The 23,370-nt window shown below is 35.9% G+C and overlaps 1 protein-coding gene across 4 annotated transcripts in view; it reads left to right on the top strand.

Moving 5' to 3' along the window:
- The window catches only part of MTA3 (metastasis associated 1 family member 3), a 141,654-nt gene that overhangs the window by 58,571 nt on the left and 59,713 nt on the right, over positions 1 to 23,370 (top strand). For all 4 annotated transcript variants that reach the window (XM_064708993.1, XM_064708996.1, XM_064708995.1 and 1 more), the window contains exons 8-11: positions 5,837 to 5,936; positions 10,759 to 10,947; positions 16,131 to 16,205; positions 21,175 to 21,233. In XM_064708993.1, the coding sequence (XP_064565063.1) occupies positions 5,837 to 5,936; positions 10,759 to 10,947; positions 16,131 to 16,205; positions 21,175 to 21,233 (423 nt within the window). The remainder of the gene's footprint in view (positions 1 to 5,836; positions 5,937 to 10,758; positions 10,948 to 16,130; positions 16,206 to 21,174; positions 21,234 to 23,370) is intronic.

Here is a 23,370-nt window from a genome sequence, read left to right as displayed (position 1 = left end):
GCTTGATGATTCAGTGAAACCATTAAGAATGTAGTTCTTTTATTCTGCTTCATCTAACTACATTACTAACATAGTCTTTTGGAAGGAATATATTTCTAAATGAAGCTATTTAACAGACATTTGTGGTCCCAGCTTATTCCCAACTAAACCAGGGTTTTGAAATCTAATTAAAATAGCCTTGACGCATTGCATCTCTACCTTAAAATTTTGTACTTTGATTTCTATGGCGTTAAAATGGCATTACATATCTCTATCTGACATATTTCCTTCATTTGAATGCCTGCTTAGTTTTTGATGTAAAACCATGTAAGAATGGAAAATTAGTTGTTAGTCATGTTAAATTTAAGCTTTATCCTTCCTGTCTTGTTCCCACTTTTCCATTTGCTCTAGGACATTGCTTATAATTATTTTCTGTTGGCTACTATGTTAAAAGTGCTCACAGTATTTTCGAGTAGTTGGAGAAGCTCTATAATTGTTATATTTATCTTACAGTGAGGAAGGGAACACAATGCAGCTTCAACTGGCAAGGTGTCTTTCATTATATAGAGGAAAATAATGCATTCATTAACTGAGAACCATGAGTAAAAACATTTAGAGGTGTGATCAAAAAGTAGTGCTCTGTTCTTGTGAAATAATTCAATGTAGTCAGTGGCAGTAGACCAGATTCCCAAAGCTCATAAATGAAAATAAATACATAAAAGATAGTGGTTTGCAGTCTTTGGTATTACAATGCTTCTGAATTCTCTGGAGGTGATGAGAAGTAAAAGGAATTGAAGTTCATTAAAGAGGTAATTAAATTTAATGGCAGAATTGCAACATAAAATTATGCAGCGAAAATGGTGAAAAATCTTGATGCCAATGCTGTGCTCACAAAACTGGATGTTTGCTAGCAAGGTGAATTACAGCTAATGGTAGGCAGATGGTTTGGCAGTAAAAAGGAAAAATATGTTCACATCAAGTTTACCAGGTGTATCAAAAATTCTATGTTTCTGCCTGGCTGGTATATGTTTATTCCTTTGTGTGTTTTGTATTACTGTACTTCTTGACTCAAATTCATTTGAAAAGACTAATTCAGACTTGGAGCTGAATATATATATATATTTTTTTTTTTTTCATGACCTTTGATCTATTTCAGTATAAAGAATAAATTTCCATAGCAGACTTTTCATAGACCTGCTTTTAGGGGGCTGTACATCTCCTCCTCTGTGACTGTGAATTGCAGGATGTCATAGAGATGATGCCTTAAATAACATCCTGTGAATTAAACTACTTTTATCTATTGGATTCTATTTCTGTTGAATAAGAAAGATTTCACATATGTTTCATTTCTATTCATATAGCAATGAAATGTATGGTCGTATCCTACATCTAGATATCATGTCATGCGTACTCTAACTTTGAGAGTCTTTCAGCAAAAGAATAGTGGCAGGTGGCTTTTCATGTTTATAATGCCATCTCCTTTTGTGCTGTAAATACCTGAAGTTATAATAACGAAGCATAGCACTGTACAGGCAGTTGCTTAGAAATGCGAAGAAAACATCTTTTTTAACAGCATCATTTTACTTTGAATATATTCTGCAGGTCAGACTTGCAGAACTGAGTAGTAAAAATCTCATGTGTATGTTCAGTTTTAAATTACTCTTTTGTTGCTTGCATGTGTCTTTACTGAAGGTGGTTTTTTTTCCCTTCTTTCCAATATTTTAAGATCACAACAATCTCTTATAGAGCACTCAGACATTAATTGGCTGGTTTTTAAATTCAGACCAGTCTGAGATGTCATTTTTTAGGACTGTTTCCAATTTAGTTTGAAGAGAAACATTGGAGTAAAGACAAGGAATACAAAAGGTTTTCTTTCTTAATATGCAGAAAACCACCAAAGATCACTTAATTGTTTTCCTCAAAAATATTAGCTCATAGGTGAGGCATAGGTCTCATTCATTAGTTTACAAGTATCAGTGGAGAATTGTGGATTTACAAATTCATGTCTGCACAGATGTGGCTCACTTCCAACAGCTTTGTTCAGAGTATACTCACTGCTTGTGAAACAGACAAGCAGTGTTAAAAAAAGTGTAGTTTGAAGTAAGCATCCTCAGATTGAGAAGGATGTATGTCTTGGCTGGATTTTCAACAGTACAAGGCAGAAGAAAGTTGAGAGTTCCTTGCCTGCTCCTGAACTTTGTGGATCTGATTTGATGCTGGACTGCTGTTGCTGTTGGGAGAACCAGAGGCTTTTTATCCTGATGTAGAATTGCAGTGGTTCCAGATTTTCTTTGGTAAATAATAGCTCTTTTCAGAACTAGTTACTGATGAGCCACCACATCTTTCGAAGCTTGTTAGGACAGTTTCTTATGTTTGCTGCTTCTTAATTTCTTTGACTACTACTATTTAATCTTACACAAAAAGTCAAACAATTATTTCCTTTAAGGTCTTAGACTTGAGCTATAAGTAATTTGGAGCAATGTATTTTCTGCGTTCAAAATGTAGTCTGAAATTTTGCCTAAATGCAGGGCACACAGGCATAGTAACCGCAGCAATCTCCCAAGTTTTTTGGACATAGACCTTGTTGAGTTTTGCTGAATTTGTGGATTTATTCCATAATCTTAGATCCTGGCACTGAACTATATCCATTTGTTTTGTTTGTATGGTTGTTATCTGCAATCTGTTATAAATTTTCTTGGTTCTGCTCTTTAAGATAATTAAACCAAGGAAAACCAAATTAAAGTAACACTGGATCGTTTGGTCTAACCCTTAAAGCTCTTACAGCTGCTTGCTGATGCAGGCTGTGCAGGGAGTGATCTCCCTGCTGATAATACCAATTGTTTGTCTTGTCCATCTCTCTGCCACCTGTGTAATTCACTGTCTGTGTGACTTTTGGCTTTAGCTTCTTTTGGAAAATGTGGGGAGTGTTGGTTTCTGTTTGGAGTTCAAGTATTTTAATTACACATTGAATAATTCGTAAGTAGCTTGCTGAGCAGAGTTTTTTGTGTTGACAGTTTATTATTGTTATTACTGAATTAAATATAATTTCAGTTAACTATTTACAATTATTCTTTGAATTGTGCAAACTTGACAAGACATTAACACTGAAAGTTTGTTAAGAAAAGTGAGTGGTTAGGGTGTGACTGTTTAACTTGTGTCGGCTTAATACTGAGTTTTATTTTAGGTAGATGAAGACAATACTGTGTCTTCTGGAATTGACATTGTTTAGTTATTTATTTTGTTCCTTTTCTAAAATAATCGAATAGTGGAATTAGAAGAAAAGCATGCAAGGAAAAGTGGCCAATGTAGATTTTGATATTTGCATCAATATATACCTCATACCTGTATTTTTAATTGAAAAACATAAAAAATAAGGTATTTTAGTGATTTCTAAAATTAGTATTGAATTTTGATGTGAATTGCATAGCTAGATTATATACAACATTATATTTCACTATTTAGTTTTGAACCTAGTTACTATTTAATAGCCAATTGCTCTAGAATTTCTACGCTTAGTTGGGAATTCACTGCTTTTCACAAGTTTCTATGGAAAGGAGAACTACAAGTTAGTTTGATTTCCAGAGAGCCACAGAGATGCCTCACAACTCTAGGCCCCCTAGTTTGTCCCTTACCATCCACACCCCTTCTCCTGTCACTGCTGATACCCCAAATGGTACACTGCCTGCATTTTATTATGTATTATTTGTTTTTATCATATTATTATTATGATACTTGTTTCCTTATGTTTGAGACAGTGTTTATTATATTTTATTCTATTGTTTTTGTTGTTTCATTTTGTCTTTGTGTGTTTTATTTATTATCAATTGTTTTTGCACTCACATACTCCAAAATACAGCATTCTTCTGAGAGCTGCAGTCTTCTCCTTCTCTATGCAGCACTGGAAGCAATGCCCACTGATGCACCAGTTCTTACCTCTCTATCACTTATTCAGAATTATTATTAATAATAATAATATAATTATGTTATTATTTATATTGTCTCTTAATTTTGACTTTACATTCTGAGCAACAAAATACTCTTGGGCTCTGAAGTCAGCCTCACAAGTTTGATCTGCCAGAGAATGACTGTGAGAATGTTCTTTGTAGTGTTCATAGCATACTCAGACTTTATTTTAGAAATATGGTCAAAAGAAAATAATTTTAATTATGAAAAAGGAAGATAAGAAGCTAGCAGCAGAAGGGAAATGCAGTCATGCCACATTCACTGGTTTGAGCAGGAGGGACAGAAGGATCACAGGAAAGACTGCTTAGCTACAGCCCTTATCAATGCCAGCATGTTGAAAGGGTTGACAGACTATCAGGAAATGTGTTCATAATAGAGCCTTATTCTTGGGAGGGATTTGTGCACAAATACTGTTTTATGTACTGCCAATTTTGGGGGGGGGGGGAATAGAATGTGTATGTGTTTTCTCATATTTACCATCTCCACAAAGAGGGAGCAAAGGTTGTGGAAAAACATTTCAATATCACTTATTTATTCCACAGCCTTTAGAAAAGCAGTTAATATCAGGGGGTCTGAATCACTGCTGTTAAATCTTAGCTTGTAAGACTGTGGCAGCAAGTACTGAAACATGCATTCAGTAATAAATTTTTTGAGATTCAAGATCAAATTGCGGTAACGTACTTTATTATCTGTTTCTCCATGATCATTTATAACTTCAGTGAGTTAAAGTCTTGATGCATATTGTTTTACTGTTGTATTCAGATTTATAGGATATAGCAAAGTGTGTTTATTTGTCAGTGACATTCACCACTGGTATAATTCTGCACTCGCAAGTTGTGTGGGGTGCAATTGCTGAGTGAGGCTTGAGTCCCTACGCCAGTGGATTGCTCTGCATTACATCTGTAACTGGGTCTTTGCATTTAAAAGGGATTATGTCATAACTGCAACAAACAGATTTTTTCTGAATGCACCTCAAGAGTCATTATACAAATCCAGGTACTGGAGAAACTTCTGATCTGTTTATTGATAATATTTTGTGTCACTGCATCTTTGCTCATTTCCTGTATGATAGGCTGGGCCCAGTCAAATTCTCTATGCACCTTTTCCTTCACTGTGCATGATACAGATACATAGCTGTACTTGCAAGAAATATTTACCCCTCTCCAAGAAATGTTTACAGTTTAGAACAGTCTAAGTATAATAGATGCCATGTGCAATTCATCAACAAAAGTGGAAAACAAAGTGAAGTTTTGGAAAAAATATTTCCATTTCAATAATGGAATGCTTTAAGTATGTTGAGAGATCCATTTATTTAATTATTGCTTGAAACCTGTGATAACACCAGGAATTTTGGGAGTACCTTAGATGAAGCTGATATGCTTTTTTAGGCTCACTGCCATGAAGGGTAGAAGATGGGAGTAGAAGACATGTACTACTGAAGGGAATGAAATGTTTTTAATTTCCTCATATGGATGTGGTGAACCCCCTTTTAAATCTGAATTATAATTTTTAAGCACTATTATATCATTGGAGTTTTAGAAATAGTAGTCCTGATTGTAAACCTCAAACTATGGAGAACCTTTGACTTCATAATGAATTGAAAATTCTATAAATTAAAAGGCTGGTACATGAGAATTCTCTGAGTATCTTTTGTTTCTGAGCTGCTGTTCCTTATATGTATGTCATTACTTTTGGGGGACAGAAGGTTGGAGTTTTTGCTGCAGTGTTTAGTGATTTGTCTTTATGAAGTTGTTCTTTGTTAGCAAAGATCTGAAAACAGTATCAGTATGTGGCTTGCATGTGGAAAAGGACACTTTTATAGCTATGGCACAGTCTGATACTTGGGGTTACATCTTTCTGTGTGTTTACTGCTGCTCCCGCTCCTCTGTTGCAGTGCGGTTGGCACCTTTGCTCGAGCCTTGGACTGCAGCAGTTCTGTCAGGCAGCCCAGTCTACACATGAGTGCAGCTGCTGCTTCCCGAGACATCACACTGGTAGGTGGCTTCTTAAACATCCTGCGACTTCTATATCCATGAATTCAACGCTATCTGGTGTTCCAAAGTCCCCATTTTCCACTTGTTGTCTTTAGATACCTGCAAGCAAGGTGTGTGTGTGTGTGTTAGAAAATCCTGTGTGTTTTCTTTAAGCTTCTCAGTGCTGCCCTTGTAATCACACTGTGCAACACTTGGCTTCAGTTGTGGATCACCCACAGCAGAATGGATAATACACATTGTATAGGGATTCATTCAGGGCAGTGTCATTATTGTGGTAATAAAGGACTAAAAATTGTGTGGATAATGGTTCATACTTACTGGATGTATATGTCACCATATTTTCTAAAGGATAAGCAATCTGACTTTGTAAGCATATTTTTAAAGAACATTTCAATTAGCATATTTCTGCTATGTTTCCTTAGTATGCTGTTAATGTAAGCACCTGCATCTTTTAGAGAAAGTGAAAAATATATTGATTGCAGGTTTGCTTCTGTATAATCATACTAGCTGAGATGAGGTGTGCTGCAGTAAATAAAGTATGTCAGGAACACTATGTGAGACCAAAAATATTACTGCTTCAGTGAATCAGGTTTGACTTAGATTTCCAAAGAAATCAACTATTGTTTTATTATTTTAGGCTTTTTGTACCTAAACACCATCACATAGTTTAGGCTAAAGAAGACCTGCTATTTAGCAGATACTGGAGTATTAGAATTAGAGGAAACTCAATAAAACTGACAGATTTGTTCAAAATAGTTAAGGCACTGCCTTATAAAGTGAATAGATAGCCCCTAGAATTCAGTTGCACAAAACTTTGTGGGAATGGGTAGTTACCAGCAGGATTAAAAAAGGTTAGAAAAATTATGTAGCCATATAAGCCATAAATTAGTACTGAGGAGAATATGGAAAGGTGTACCTTCTACATGGCCTCATTCTGAAGCTTTGCAGGTGCTGGTGAGGGAAATGGGAATTGACCTCAGACTGTGATTAGACTTACCTGAATATTTTAGCTAATATTCCTTGGTGCTACTGTAAGAGACACAATGCTTAGTTAAATGGGTGATTGGTCTGATTCAGTGGGACAATTCTTGTATTTCAGATAAAATATTTTTTTATTATGATGAGAAAAATATTTAATTTCTTTCTTAAGTACACTTTTGTAGTATATTTAAAGGCTATTGAACAGAAAACTGATTTAGTCTGGACTATGATAGCATCATAAAGGCAGGGGCAAAATTTAATGTTTTCAGTAATACTCAAAAATAATTTTCTGTTTCACAGTTGCTAGTATGACTTTTATCAGCACAATTCTGTTCACATTAAATACTTAATTTTGTTCATCAAAATAGTTCTTACCATTTTTCATTATATTAATATTTTGTTGGATTAAGAATTTCTAATAAGTTTCACATATTGCATATCCCTTCTTTATTTGCATCCTGTATTCAGTATTTAATAGAGTGGATTTATCCTTATGGCAACTTCTCATTTGAAAGTACATGTGCAATGCTGCTAATAAAGGGGTACTTTGTTTGAATGCCATGTTAATGTTTCTCCATTGCAAATGATCCATTAAGATCCATTACACTTAATGAAAGGCATATCTTATAATGAGGCATCAAAGGAGCCACCCTAGGCTTAATTATTGTGTCTGTCTCTTCTCATTTTCCTACCCCCTCAGCTTTTTAAAATCCTACTTTTTTAGCTTTTTGGCAACATACTTCCTTCTAAATTAAGAAAAGACATATTTGTCATTATAATAGTTACTTTTTCAGACATTTCCATGTTAATTGGGAGCATATTTTCAGCAGCAGTTAAAGTTGGTAGAGACATTTGCAGAACTTGTGGTGTTTCTCATTTATACTTTTCATATAAGCGCATAACACTAAGAAAATTATACCATCTATCTTATTAATGCAAGGCAGATAACCCTTGCACCTAAGGTGATATTAATGGGATTTCTGCTTACCGCACCTGTGGCTTTCCAGTATTCCTAATTAAGTTTTAATCCTATTTAGTTTTAATCAGAGATAACTGTAAACAGAGTGATATTAAAAGAAAAACAAAACAAAACAAAAAAAACCAAAACAAAAACCAAAAACCTAGATAATAAATGTAGATAAATCCAGGGCTGATGTACACGTTTCTTGCAGATGAATAACAACTGAGAGGCTGCTTTCAGGCTCCTTTATTTTGAAAACATAGGGAAGGTAATGAGACAAGATAGGAAACTCCCTGCTTTTAGAAAACCCCACAGAAGATGTGAAACAATGTGTGTTTACCTTCTTAGATGATAAGGGGCTTCTCTTACAGTGAGACAACCAACTGAAACTTGCATTTCTGGCCTTCTCAAAGACAGAGTTTTATTTCATAATGAAAATTGATCTCTAAGAAGAGAAAGAGACTTGGAAGACCTTGTGTTTCAGATTCCTAAATACTTTATAGTGCATATACTCACCATGAAAGCCATTTAAAGCAAAGCAGGCTGAGGGCATCACTTGCTCCTTGTGCTGGGTTTGTTCAGAAGAGCTTAAGTGACCTTACTGTAGGGACCTAAATCTGATATTGGATGTCTCTTCCAAATGAAAAGTATGAGCAGGCTTTGTTTTTTTTTTTTTTTTTTTTGCATTTTGGATGGTATCTCTTTAATGGTTTTTATTAGACTTCCATATATGTGGCTCCTAAGGTAAACACAATTAAAGTATGATTGAATTGGAGAATCCACTCTCTGTTTCCAGTTTCCAGTTTGAGTGCTTTGATGGGGGCAGCTCACTCTGGAATGGCAGCTGGTTTAGGAGCTGTGCTGTGTGGCTGCTTGCAGGATGCCCTCTCATGCCCTTTCTTCCAGCTCCATGCAACCCTTCCTTAGCTTTTGGTGGAAAGTTTCTTCCTCTACCTGCTTATATTTGGACTTGAAGTTGCCATTTAGCTGCATGGCTAACGCTTTTCCTCTGATGTGCCCCATGTCTGTGCTGAACAGCATGCTCTGGGCAAGAGTTCTTTGGGAAGGGTGGCTCTTTCTCTGTCCTTCAGGCTCCTGCTTGGGAGAGACAATGCCAGGAAGATATCCTAGGACCTTTTCTCTTAGCCTCTGCTAATGCCTTCAGGCTTCTCATGCTTTTGGTACCACAATTTGCATTGCAGTGTGGAACTTTGATGCAGGTCAGGGCTGACAACCCTGTAGAAGGCAGAGTTGTTATCAAAGAACTTGTCAGTGGCCTTCTGTCACAGGACAGCTCAGGGAAGGCAGTAATTATCCACAGAGTTCAGTATAAGTCTTTTCTTTAGTAATATCAAAAAGGCGTTATGGAGTCAAGTGTTTATTATAGATGAAAAATGAATGTAAAGCAAGAGCAAGATTCCAATGTATTCACTTCTGTTGTTTATATGAAAGTTGGTATCAGTGAATAGATCTGGATTCAGCAGCTGCTTGGAAGACATCCTGTGTGTACTGCTTTTCTATGAGGGCTGTAATTTAAACAGATTTAAACCTCAGTAGCACATCTCCTGTAAGAGTTCAATCTTTAGACCTGGTTTAATCATTTGCCTGAATAGTAAACAATAAATCAGTGATTTCAATGTACATTCTCGAATATGAAGCTGATGGATTTTAGGCATTATGTTACATACTTTACTATAAGAATGCTTGATTTTTAACAATTGCTTTTCTCCAGGCTGGTCAATTTGATTGAACCATAAGTAAAATGATGCATTGCAGGATAATAGTGACATTGCTTCTTGCAGAACAAAACAGTTCCAGAATGTGATGCTTGATAGCACTCAAAAACTTATAGTAAACACTGGGGAAAGACAATAGTAATTGATTAGAAGATGGCAAAAAACAAGAAAAATCCATTATTGGCACTAGATTTGTATGCAGAAGCTCAGCTGGAATTGCTCTACTGACACATAATGCAGGAGTGCTCCTTCCTTGCAAGGTTTTCTCATAGCTGGGTTTGTGGCCTTATGAGAGTTTGCATGCTACACGTGGAGCTCAGCACTGTGGTGGGACACACTGGGAGGGGACTGATAGAGTCCCAGACATTATCACACTTATAGCTCTGATATCTCCTTCAGCACAGCCAGTTGGAGTGTGCTGCTGGGGTCTTTTGGGACCCTGAGTTGGAAATGTTTCTTGTTGCTCATTTTCCCAACAGTTGGATTAGTTTACTTTTTATTATTCCCACCATTGGTTACCAATGGGAGCATTCAGTGTTACCTACAGTGGGAAGATTGTTCTAATTTGTTTCTTTTCTGTTTTTCCCTTTTATAACAGAAAGGGAATCAACCAAAGAAACCTTATTTACCAGTCTGTGATAACAGTGTTGAGCAAGGGACAAAAATCTTGCTGCTCTTTCAGTATGATGATAATGAAAACAATAAATGTCTTCCTTCTCCAGCAGTGAGAATATTGGGCTCATAGATGTCTGAGCAGCTGTTTACTTATTATTTAGAGCTTCTGTTAATTGAAAATGGACCCACAGTCAATATATGCCACTGTCTTTATTGGGTTTCTCGGAACAAGTTTCTGCCAACAAGAGATTCGTTAGAAATGTTTGCTAGTAATTTTCAGGAACTAATAAACTAATGTCATTTTTGGTAAACATTTTATCAAGGTATTTCCTTTCCCAGATTAAGTAATAAACCATTTATTTTCCTCATATTCCACAGCAGAGAAATACAATATCAAGATAGATTCTAATTTTAGCATTAATTGAGGCTCCTTGCTTGGTTTATAGAGAATAATATATTGAATTTGCATTAACTGAGATGGACTAGTGTTAATTTAAACACTTCTTTATTCTCTCCTTGTCCCTGCCAGTTTCATGCAATGGACACCCTGCATAAGCACAACTATGACCTGAGCAGTGCCGTTGGTGTCCTGGTGCCCCTGGGAGGGCCTGTCTTGTGCAGAGATGAAATGGAGGAGTGGTCAGCATCAGAAGCTAGCTTATTTGAAGAGGCTTTGGAAAAGTATGGCAAGGACTTCAATGACATTCGACAAGACTTTGTAAGTATGAAAGCAGTGCCCTTTCCCGGAGCTGTGTTTTGCCATGGTTGAGCGTAGTTGCTTTCTGTAGGTTTGGAAGGTCTAGCTAGGGGAGAAATCTGTGTAGCTGACACGTGTGATTAACATATCTATACATTTTATCTGGCTGAAAGTCAATATGCTTTCTTGTTCAATGCTGTTGTTTGGAAAGATGGTGACAGAAGATTATTTTTTTGTGGTTTAATATCAGGTAGTACGTCTCACGCTGAGACACTCCAATAAGGATTTTTACAAGGATCTTACAAGCATCTGAAAAAGGTCCAGGAGCTTTGCAGTGTGTTTCCACAATTTCCAGTGAAATTCATTAGCAGCTACATGGCTGACTCCCCTGGGTGTTTTTGGAAAGCTGGGGTTTCCTGCTATGATTAGCAGAGAGACATTTGAATTCAGATAGGTTTTAAAATGTACCACAGGGAGTTGTTTTGACATATTAGATGTTTTGGCAGTTCTGAAAAGTAAAAGAAATGTTTTCCAATATGTTCTAACTACAATCATTTTTGTACTGAAGTATCAGACTATAGGGCAGTAAACCTTTAATTTGCTAATTCTAATGCAGAGTAATGAAATTAAATGGATTGCTAGAATTGCTAGCAATTTGCTGCAATTTTTTTTACATTTTATGGACAGCCTTTTCCTTTCAAGGAAAAATATTTCCTCTGTTGTACCACGTTCAAGTTTGGCTTCATGAAAAAGTTAAGATTTGAACCAAAAAAATTCAATTTTTGAGATTGAAGTCGATTGAAACATTTTCACATTCATCTCATACTGCATGACTCTGAGAACTCAGATTTTTAAATTTTCTTTACAGAAGTTTATTAATATAGTCTTTGTGAGGGGGAAAAAATGTAGGGTAAATGCAGAAGTCCTTACAAGGCAGAAGTCCTTACAGGACAGTGGGAGGAGGCTTGGTAATGAGCTGTCTTTCCTTCATTTTCACAGATTTGAAATGGAACAGGTAATTGAATGAAGGTGGGAAGTGAAGGCTATTGTTTTTCTAAGGAACTGACATTTTAATAGGTGTATTACATCTGCATGCTAAATTTTGAGACTCCTAAGGGAGAAAATGTTCATTACATTGATGACATAAGGTTGAACATTGCATCATGGCTGAAACAGCTCTTTTAAGTTCAAGAAAATATTACTGGAGAACAATATTTATAGATATTTTAGAACAGAAATCTTAAGGTAAACTGGCTTCCTTATTATTTCTTATACAGACAAATGGGTCTCATTTGTAAGTGTACAATAGTTCAGGAGCTATGCCTTCTAATTAAATGGTTCCTAATATATAATATTTGGCTTTTGAAAATGGCCTAAGCATATAACATGCTTTATTGGCTGTTTACAAGTTGTGTGCTAACACAATTTGTGACCAAGCATTCAGAAGGCTTGTCTCTGGTATTTATGTGGTATTTTTATTTTCTGTATAATTTTTGTGTTACCTACTACTGCATTAAAGTGGTGCAGTGTAGTAACGTGTCGCAAGAATTGCTTCTGCATTTGTAATATTCAAATGCTAGATATTTGAATGACTTTCATAGAAACTGTTTACAATGTTAAAATTTTGTCTTGGATGCCCTGATAAAATTTTGTCCCAATACCGGCCCTCTTTCACTAAATATTCCTTCCCAAAATGCAGCTATTTTGCCCTGATCACCTCCCAGAGCAGGAGACACACCCAGATCTGGTGATAGGATTGCATAGCCTACTGAGGGCACCTTAACCATGAGTCAGAGTGCAGCACAAATGGATGTGGGGCACTAATTATTATAGCTTATTTTAGTTAGAACAGGGATATTATCTATTAGTCACTTTTTTTTTCTTTATCTTTAGAAAAATGTTATTTTAAAAACATTCTTAGAAGAACATCTATTTTATATCTCAATTTATATGGTACTAAGAACAGTGCACAATCTTATTAATTCTTATTTAATTCTATGTGATTTATAAGCTTTCAATTATGTTAGCCATTGTGTAGTCTTGGGATTTCTTAATTTCTCTAGTGTAAAATTTATGTGTTCTCACTTCCTATGTAGCAATCTAAAAGTGCAGGGATTTGAAAACACACATTTGCTTTTTAAGTAATCATCGAAAATAGTCCTTGGAGATTTAGATCACGGCTATGTGAAAAGTTCCTGCAAGGTGAGGTAGGTAGAACTATGTAGCATGTAAGCAGTGATTTTCCACCATAGTACTTTCATCTGTTATCCTCCCTCTCTTCAGTGGCAAGCCATTGATAAGTTTACTTCCCATAAGTATCTAAGTACTCTTAGATGTGTTGTAAGAGCAAGGGCAAAGAAGATAATGGGCTGATAGTGTACGTGTGAACTTGTTTGAGTCTCCAGGTAGGATCTAATGGTAAAACTAAATCTGCAGTGCCTGAGATTGAACTCCAACTTGAGCAGTCACACAGTGGTGCCACAGGACAGGCAAGAAAGCCATGTTGCATGGCTGAAAGGGGCTGGTAGCAGTCTGCTGAAGCAGAAGGGTGATGTGATACCTGCCTGAGTCATTACATCCCACAGGAGTTGCCTTTTCTGTGTCGGCCCAGATTTGCAGGGCACAGCTGCTGCAATTGCAGCCTTACATGACAGTTCTGGAAAGGGCAGATTAATTTACTTTTCCAGCAGTTACTGGGAACTGCCACTGTTTGATGTTCAATGTGCAGCTCAAGTATTAAGCTACAAACACTAAATGTTAGTAAACAAGATTGTTATAAGTTAAATGGTGTAAAGGTCTTTACGTTTTTTTCATGGCTAGGAGATGCTCAATTGTAATCAAGTTACCAATCTAGCTGTTGAATAATAATTTTCATCAACTGTTGACTCATTGACTCTTGTAGGAGAGGTTCTTCTATCTTTAAGACTCTGTGTGAATCCTAATCAAGCTAAACCTTATAAGCTAATTCAATTTACTTGATGTGTTGAATTATTTCACATCCCAGAGCAGTAGAATGGAAAAAGAATGGATATTCTATGTTCTCCAAATGTAACTATTTCCCTAACAGTAAGACAAAGATGATATACGTGTTAATTCTTAGTTTTTCATTATCAACAGTTTTCATAAATCCATAACTATTTCATCTCAGATATGGCAAGAAAGGCCTTAGTAATCAAGAATAGAGACTGTTTATAGAAAGCAGGAGCAACTGTTTTCCAGCTTTAGAAAATTGTGAAGACATGCCTTAAAATTACCATGTTCATTTTAGGATGCTTTATAATCCTAATTTTTTCTTGCGGATCTAATTTGATTGGTCTATTTTTAGCCTGGGGAAACTAAAGAAATGTAAAACTCCCCTCTCTCTGTTTTTGTAGAGCTGATAGTTTTTGCTAGTTTTCTCCTTCAAAAATGTTGTGCAGATGAGCACATTTACTTCTTTCAAGAACGGAATTTGGTAATGACAATGTATTAATCTGTGGTTCACAGCTTCAATGGCAGTTCAAAGCATTAAGTGCATAGGTAAATGGAATACAGGTTATCCATACTCAGTCTGCCAAACACCTTTTCCAAGTTTTGAATCAAAGTATAAAAGGATTACAGTTATTTGGTCCAAGCATCCTAATTACCTTCCTTTAATTGTAAATACCTAGTGAATAAATAAACATACTGGTGCCACAGCCATAGTTAAAATAGATAAAAGTATTTTCTAGAGAAATTAGCATGTTCACTCTACAAACATTTGTAGCGTGAACATGCTAATAAATATTCAGAAAGGAAACTAAATATGGATATGCTAAAATGTACTAATTGTCAATGGCAGGTAGTTGGGGTGAAGCATTTCACCTGGATGCCAGGGGGAATGTGGACCTGAAGACTGAGAATCATTTTATCTGTCACCTCACATCAAATACATCTTGTCACTGGCCTTTTTGAGGGAAGATTTCTCTCAAGGCATAATTTACCTGAGAAAGCAAAAGGATTTTAGGAACCTGAATTGTGTTACTATTGAGACATCAGCATAAGCATTTCATACACTGCTGCTTTTGGATCAAATGTAAATGTTCAAGGATTCACACACTGTGGAACACTTCTGACTCTGAACCTGAATCAAGCAGCTTGAAAAATTCCTGTTGCAGTCAGCTCCTGCATGCAGGGAGAGGAGTTTGAGAAGATGTTTCTCTAGTGCTTTAGGAATTTAACCAAAGGTGTAGGAAACTCTTCTTTTGGCTTAAAACATGCAGAAAGCTGCCTAGTGGGGTCAGGATGGTTGGAAAGATCAGTTTCCACACCTGTATTTTCTGGAACATCCTAAACATCATCCTCATTTCTAGAAAGCAGGTAATATTTGCATTAATGTGTGCTTCTAGAAAATATAACACACAAATTACGTTTCCAAGTTATGAAGAAAAATTGCATAAATTTTGGATGAGACATCCTAATTTAAATTATAGAAAGACTTTGTGGAGTTAAATAGATTATTTGGTGATAATTAAAAATGATTGCCTAATTTTCTCCCCTACACTTAGGTTAACACATTTTTATTTTACTGATGAACGTGGGCACCCAAAATAATTGTCATTATCAAAGGCACCTTGTTTGTACAGAGATTTTTGTGAAATATTTATTGTCAGTATCGCTCGTGTTGCTCGGGGTAACGTTTGTCCCTCGCATCCTTTTGTTTCTTGATAATAGTTGAGAGCATGTGGGAGTTTATGCAAAACTAGTGGTAATGTATGAGCAGCTGAGTTGTTATGGGACATGAAAAATCTGAGCTATGTATGGTATCCTTTGTATTTTTTAAGAGTAAAATTATCATGAGACTCAAGCACAGTCTTGTCAAGATGATTTCTTTTAGTCCTAATGTTATTCTCCAACGGACACACTTTATAAAAGAGATATTGCCTTCTGTGTTTCCTGATGGAAATCTGCATTCTGTTTTGATCATTTTGTTTAACTATATGGCTTAAACAGAATAAATTACATTTGGATTTGGGTGTGTGATACCGTAATTCTGCATACTTGTTAATGGTTGTGTATTATTAATTGCAATATGTGTTTTTTTGCATATGGATTCTAATGCAGTTATTTAACACATCCAGGTTTTAGTATTTGTCTCAACTATACTTGATTTTAACATGTGTTTAATAAGAAGTGGACATTGCAATTTCTTGGAACCATTTTAACTTGTAACAAATGTTTTTCAGCTGCCTTGGAAGTCGCTGACTAGCATCATTGAGTATTACTACATGTGGAAAACCACTGACAGATATGTGCAGCAGGTAATTCAATGACGATTTCAGAATGAACTAGTCTGAGACATTCTTTTTAAAAAGTGATCTTGTTAAACCGTAAAAATCTGTTTGTGTTCTTGAAAAGATAAACAATGGGAGGCCTAAGGTAATATTTTGGGGTATAGAGCAGCGGTGTTACAGGCTGAACTGTTGAATCCTCTGCTGTACATCCCATAGCTGTGAAGAGCTTTTTAGCCTATTTGTATTTTATGCTGGTTTGAAGCAGTAGGATTCCTGGTTCCTCCTTCAGTAGGGGATCAGATGGAAATGGGCTGCAGAGCAAATGCTTTAGACTATGAAGCTCTGCCATGGGACTGAAGGAAGCACAAAATCCATTGTGTTACAGTGGCTGCTGGTGTTATGAACCCTTAATTGGTGCTTCTGGACAAAGCATTACTTTGGCATTGCCAGCATTTCAAAATTGAGACCATTCTGCACACAGTGGTTTTGTTCATCCTTCTGATTGAATGTTCGACTGTTTGGGTTGCTCTGGAGCAAAAACACATCAAGGTTGTGTTGGGTACCAATGCTGAGATGTTTTTAGCAGGTTTAGGCAAAATGTCAGTGTTGATTTTTTTTATATATTGTACTCCTTATATATTTCCTCCTTGGTTTAGACCATAAAATACTTTTAAAGGCTCCATTTTAATTGCTGATTTAATGTTTAAGCTAGTACCTCCTTTATTTGCCACATAATTGATGGTGATGTTATGGACAGTGTATTGAAAATAATTTTTATGCTGTAATAACTACAGCTGTAAAATTAGATGGATCTTTGGACTTGTTTCAAATTAAATGTGTCAGAGGGATGGCTAGTTCAGGTTGTTCTGGCTTATTTGAAATTGTTTCTACATCATTTTGTTAGGGCATGGAAAGTAAGGGAAATAAGTTTTACTACCATGCAGTAAAATGCTGCATGGTAGTGTCTTGGAGTATCACTAGGACAATTTAGGTCTATGGATAATACAAATAGAATATAATATGTTCCCTATAAAGGCATGTTTTTCTAGGTTTGTCACTATTCCTTTCACTTTAAACCCCTTTTTTTCCCCACTGTTGATTTTTATCCTAGAGAGGTGCTGTCAACAGAGATTTGCTATGCATCTTGTCAGCTCTTAATGGCTGGGCAACAGATTATCTTTAAGAATCAGATAAAAATGTGGCTTTTATTCTGAAATACTTGTTCTGGAGTAGTTGGTGAAGGACTAAGATTCCTTTTGTAGTTCTCTAGAGCTCTTCATGATTCTATTGCTACAATGAGCAAAGTGTATGTGTTAAGATTGCATATCCTTTCACAGGATTAGGGTTTTTACAGGAAAATCACATAGGCTTTATGGTTATCTGCAACTTGAATGCTCTGGTAAATGCCTGTGTTCTACTTGTAACTGAATAAACTTCTAACATCCTACTCAGACCATGGCAATACACTCAGGATGGAATTCTTTAGACATGTTCTTTCAGGGTATGTGATCTTCAGTAATAAAACCAGTGTAGGGCAAATGTTTAATTTTAATCCTGGTTAACATTTCTATAATCCTTCCTAAGAAGAACTTCATCATGCCCTTGTTTAGTTTTTTTTTTTTTTTGGAGTGGTAAAAATTGATACTGTTCAGTCAAAACAGTATCTGTAGAGTTTTTTTCCCCAAAAAGAACAAGCAGTGATAATTGAATGTAGTTCAAGGAGAAAATGTATTCAGTAATAAAGTGGAAATTTCAGAGTCATTCTTCCCTAAATCTCATGCATGAGGGGCAGGGGGACTTGTGGGAATAGGAAGATGAAAAAGGTCATTGCAATACTTGAATCTTAAAATACAATCTCTGAGTTCTAGATCAGTGTGATTTAGTATAAAAAATTGCTTTTGATTATCTTCATTTCTTTGTGTGAATAGGATGTGTTGTGTCAGGCCTAAAAATGGTTTCTTTATCATGATTTTTAATGAATGTTATTCTTGCTAGGTTATAAATGTGGTGATTTAATGGCAGTGGAGGTACTGCTACCACCTTGCTTTGAGAACATCTTCCCTTCAAGTCAAACTGAAGGGAAGATATGCTGAAGTTCTCTGAATTTGTCTAGCAAAACTAATTCAGTCTTGGGTAATCATTCCTGGTGATAGGGCGCTTCTCATGTCCACTGTGTTACATACAGTGTTTGAGGAAGGCCAGGTTTGATTGATGGATTCTACAGAATGAAAACTTGTTTGTGGTGTTCTCCTTGAAAGTCCGATTCAATGGGAAAAGACTTTATTGAGACTTCGTAAAAGGGAAAGAGTGAGCACATTAAATGGTGGCTAAATTGTCCTGCAACAGTATAGTACATTTCCCTCTCATTTATTTATTTCCACTGTTGAAAGCAGTACTAATTTAGGAAAGTGGTCAGTTCTTGGGATATTTGTAAGTTGATATTTTTAACAAAAGTTCTTAAAACCCACAAACATTCATTTTCAATGCTAGCATTGGACCCCATGAAAAACTGGGTTAGTATATTCTGACCTCGCCTGCAATGCAGTCTGTAAGACCTGTTTGAAATACTGTTTAAGATGTAAATTTTTTTCCAGGTAAAGCATCAGCTCTCTTTGTTACATTGCTCCAGTAATTTATTACATTGCTCCAGGGATTTGTTACAAACTGGTGCTTTGTTTCTTGTCTAAATATTTTCAGTTTCAGCCTCCAGCTTTTACCAGTTCTGTCTCTAGATTTCAATAGACAGAGGTTTAATCTCTGAAACTGCAACTATTGGTAGTTTTCTTTCTGCATCCTTTCCTCTCTCTCTGTACTTAGAAGTTGGTATGTCAGTGAGAATTCAAGCTGTGACATGTTCTGTTGCTTTTAGAGACCAATGGTAGCCATAGTTTTATTGTATAAAAATATAGCTTATAGTGAAATATCGTTGCATCATTTATTTTTTAGAAGACAGTATATCATTCCTTTTAGTAAATAAAGGAGAAAAGCAATTGTTAAATTGCATTCCTTGCAACCCCCATGCCAGTACTAAAATTTAATCAATGTCTATATAGTCCCTTCTCATTGACACTGCCATCTGGCCTTAATACAGTTTGCTACACATGCCTTTACATTGTGACACTGCTTCAGGGCAACCTTCATCCTTTTTTGCCCTTTATTATATTTTCTCTTTTGCTTATGGTAGCTGTGCAGTGAGATTAACTCATTTTTGTAAAATGGACCAGTTTGTTAGGGAGCTCTGAGAAATGTGTGGTGACCCATTGCCTGGCAGTTTCACATGCTTCTGTCAGGCTGCAAACAAGTTCTATACTGTTGGATATAATAAGAAAAGGAAAGAGAGACAGTTGTGAAAAACCTGTGTCCTGCTGTTAAGCAGAGGGAGTTCACCACTGGGATCTGTGAAATGTTTTCAGATGAAAAACTACCAGTTTATGAGACTTGGAGCATGGTGCTGCTGCTGTTCTTTCTCCTTGCTCTTGTAAAAACTGACCCAAGCAGGCAGAGGAGACCTGTTTGCATTTTTCTGTGGTCCTGCTGAGGGTAGAGCAGTGTTGCCAGGTCTGGCACTGGGGAAGGATTGCAACTGTACCAGCAATGTCAATGGGATTCACTTCTGTAGCAAATGCCAAACTGGGCATCTGTGAACAGCAAAAAGCTGTAAGGAAAAGAAAACTGTTTTGGAGATAAATGGAAGAGAGTTCTCCTTGCACAGGAATTAATTAATGGTGGCATGGACTGATTAGAAGTCTATTTGTTACACATTACTCCTTAAAGATGCACTTTTATAAGAGAGAGTTTTATAAATGGACAACACAGAGACAACTTAATGAAATGAAGAACAACAGCAGTTTACACCAAGAGTTTTAGTCAGACTGCTGGGCCAGTAAAGCTGAATTACCTTGTAACTCACCTCATGGCTCAGGCAAGGGACCTCAGAGCAGAGTCATCTCATGATAGTTTTCTCAAGGTGGGAAGTATTTTCCTGGATTATAAACCTTGCAAAAGTTGGGTGTCAAAAAATACGAGTACAGCAGAGAGTTGAAGTGGCTGTTGCAGGTGAAATGAAGGACTGAATTTTAATCACCTTATAAAGACAGGTAGTACTGATTTATTATTGCTGACTGTCCCCTCCTTTTTTTTATCCTCTGTAATGAAATTGACCATGATTCAAATTCTTTTCTCTCTTGCTTTTCCTTTTTTTCTCTCAAGTGAATAGAAGTAATGTCTTGAGTACAGAAAATGCAGGGAAATAATGTTTTTCCTTCATCTTTTACATACAAATGTTTTGGAAAACCTGTGGACACCTGAACTCTGTATTTCTTGTGCCACTGCTGAAAAAATTGTTGTCTTAGTTACTTTTATAATATATGGCAATTACTAAAAATTCTAAACATTATAGAAATGCAAAATGGTTTAAATTTGTTAACTTAAAAGAAAGAAGAAAGTAATGATTTAGTAAATTCACAGACTATGTTGACAGTAGTATAGCTGTGCTGTTACTGTGATGTTCCTGAGCCACAGTTTTCATGGCATTTAATGCTAGTAAGTGATAAGTTATTTCTAAGACTCAGTGGACTTTTATTGCTACTAGTACTGTGGTATTAAGGCTCAGCCTCACTCGGGACAGAACAGACAAGTTTTGTTACATGACTGATGAGGAGCACAATTTCATTCATTTAATTTCTACTTAATTCTGCAGTGAGGGGTAGCCACAGATGTGATTTATGTAAGCTGTCATTGGCATTTTTACAGTTTTGTTGTCATATGTGAGGCCTGTGAGTTTTACTGGGAAGGACAGTACATTGTGATTTCAAAATAATACTAAAAATCAAGAGCTTGTTTTTCATTATTTTCATTGTGTAGGTTTCTACGCTTGTTTTGGAAGCTCTTTTGAAATCACAAAACAGAAATAATTTAAAGATGTATTGTGTGCAGTTTTATGAAATGTCATACCTTAATGTAATAAAGTATTTTAATGTGTTCATTTTTCACCTAGAAACGTCTGAAAGCAGCTGAAGCAGAAAGTAAATTGAAACAAGTATACATCCCCACCTAGTGAGTATAACAACAGATTCATTTTTTGAATAATATGCAGGTAAAATTGAAACAGTAACATGCAGTTACATGCATGCTATTTTCCTAGTCATCTCTCTAATGGTTACTTTTACAGGATTTATTATATTCAGAGATATAATCCGAAAATGCCAGAAACTCTTGTTTCAAGTGAAACTTTCTTACTTTACTGATCTTTGTTTTTGACCCGCAGTTTTTTTTGTCTGGAATAAGAAGTTTTGCAAAGGCTGATCAAGTGCTACCTGTGGTCTGTTCAAATGCAAGAAGAGCCTATTAATTAAAAAAGCAGTTGTTACAAAACAAACTCTTCCAAATCCCTGTAGCACAACACTTCATATTTGTGTAAATGCAATATTTCAAAGTAGAAGCAGTTTTTAATGTAGTTACATAAAATAAAATGAGATAATTTCCCATTACAGTTTTATCTGGCTGATAAAAGCTGTTCTTCATCTAGAGACAAGAGATGTTCTGGTTCTAAATTAAAGGTAGCACACAGCCCCAGATCTTCTATGTTTGACCACGTGCTACTAATGCAATCTTGTTTTCTTCTGAGGGGTTTTTGATCTGTATTTCTTTTAAACTGGATGCTATGTCTGTTCCTGTTAACATGTGATTTGTAGAAAAAAGATAAAATCCCTCCTACATATTCATAATTTCCTCAATATTATGACAAGAGAAAGGATTCCAAATCACCTTTTTCTAAGCTTTCTGTGGGTATATTCTGCTTACTTATATATGAACTTCCCATTGTTGTGAATGTTTGTATAACAGAAGAATGTAATAACAAAGGAAGTACTTCACAAAGATTTTTGATGGCTTGTATAAATTACATACAATAGAGTTTCATTTTCATATTTCATACTGGCTTCTCTCTTAAACAGATGTTACAATGAAAGCAGCAGACTGTTAAATTTATTTTAATCTTATCTCAGAACAAATTTTGTGAGTTTTGAAGCTCACATCTCTAACAAGTCACACTGTTTAAAAAAAGCTAAAAACTCTAGTATGAGTGTTCCCTAACCTTCTCAGATGAGTGGCTGCTTTAGGAAAACCGTAAAGTGCTCAGACTTTACATTATGCATTTCAATTTAATTTCCTTGGTCCATGTGGACAATTATGGATTTTCAATTAGCTCACAGTAGGGACCAGCTGTATTGGATGACAAAATGTGGGATTTTTGCATTTTTATCTTACTGCCTGTCTTTTGCCTCCATTTCAAGACAAAATCCCTAGTCAACAGCAGGAGGATGGTAGGACTTCTCAAGGCTTTGGTATCTGTGGTGGTCATGGGATTGCTAAATGCTCTGCTTCAAGACTCATTTATTGCATTTGAAATCTGAGCAGAATTGATTCTCAGAGCTGAGTACCTTTTTGAACTTGATCATTAGGTATTTCCTGTAATTGCAAGGTTCTGTCCTTAATTCCAGAGAGTCCCTTTCAATTCATGGCATTTCTGAAAGGTAACTAAGCAACAGATCATAATGTGGAAGACTTAATTGTCTTTCAAGCTCTTCTTCTGTATGTTGAGCCCAGGATAAAGAATATTGGAAATTGTAAAATTGTCTCTTGCTGATATGGTGAAAAAGGAAAAGGCAGGAGACAGAGACTTGATACAGCAAAGGTTTCTTCAATTGTCATTTTAACTTTAATGTATTTTATGCTGCCTAAAATGACAAATAATTATCTTAGGAATCAATGTATCCAGCCTTGCATTGTATTGAGGGTAATTAACACTCACAAAGTTGAAACTCTGGAAATATTGCACTTAATCTAGTGAGGAGTTATATTAATGCTCTCTGAATTAATTGACCTGTAAAGTCCTACTTCACTGAAGTATTAGAAGTTAGAATAATTATGAGAATGATATGGTACAATAATATTCAAAAGCCAAACAGAAATATCCAAAAACCAGTTAACCTTCTCAGAGAGGAAATAATTTAGAAGAGAACTGAGACAGAGAAACCAGATATATGGGTGAGTTTTGCCATGGTTATAAGACATTTGTATTACTGTGTGTACTTTTTCAGACACGAGGCTGTTTGACCCTTTCCTGGGATCAAGAACCTTGTAGTATTACAGTCACTGTTGCTCCTTTTGTTATACTTCACTCAAAATCCAT

Source organism: Zonotrichia leucophrys, chromosome 3 (genome assembly GCF_028769735.1).
Source record: "Zonotrichia leucophrys gambelii isolate GWCS_2022_RI chromosome 3, RI_Zleu_2.0, whole genome shotgun sequence".
NCBI lineage: Eukaryota > Metazoa > Chordata > Aves > Passeriformes > Passerellidae > Zonotrichia > Zonotrichia leucophrys.
This window is presented reverse-complemented; position numbering and strand designations above follow the sequence as displayed.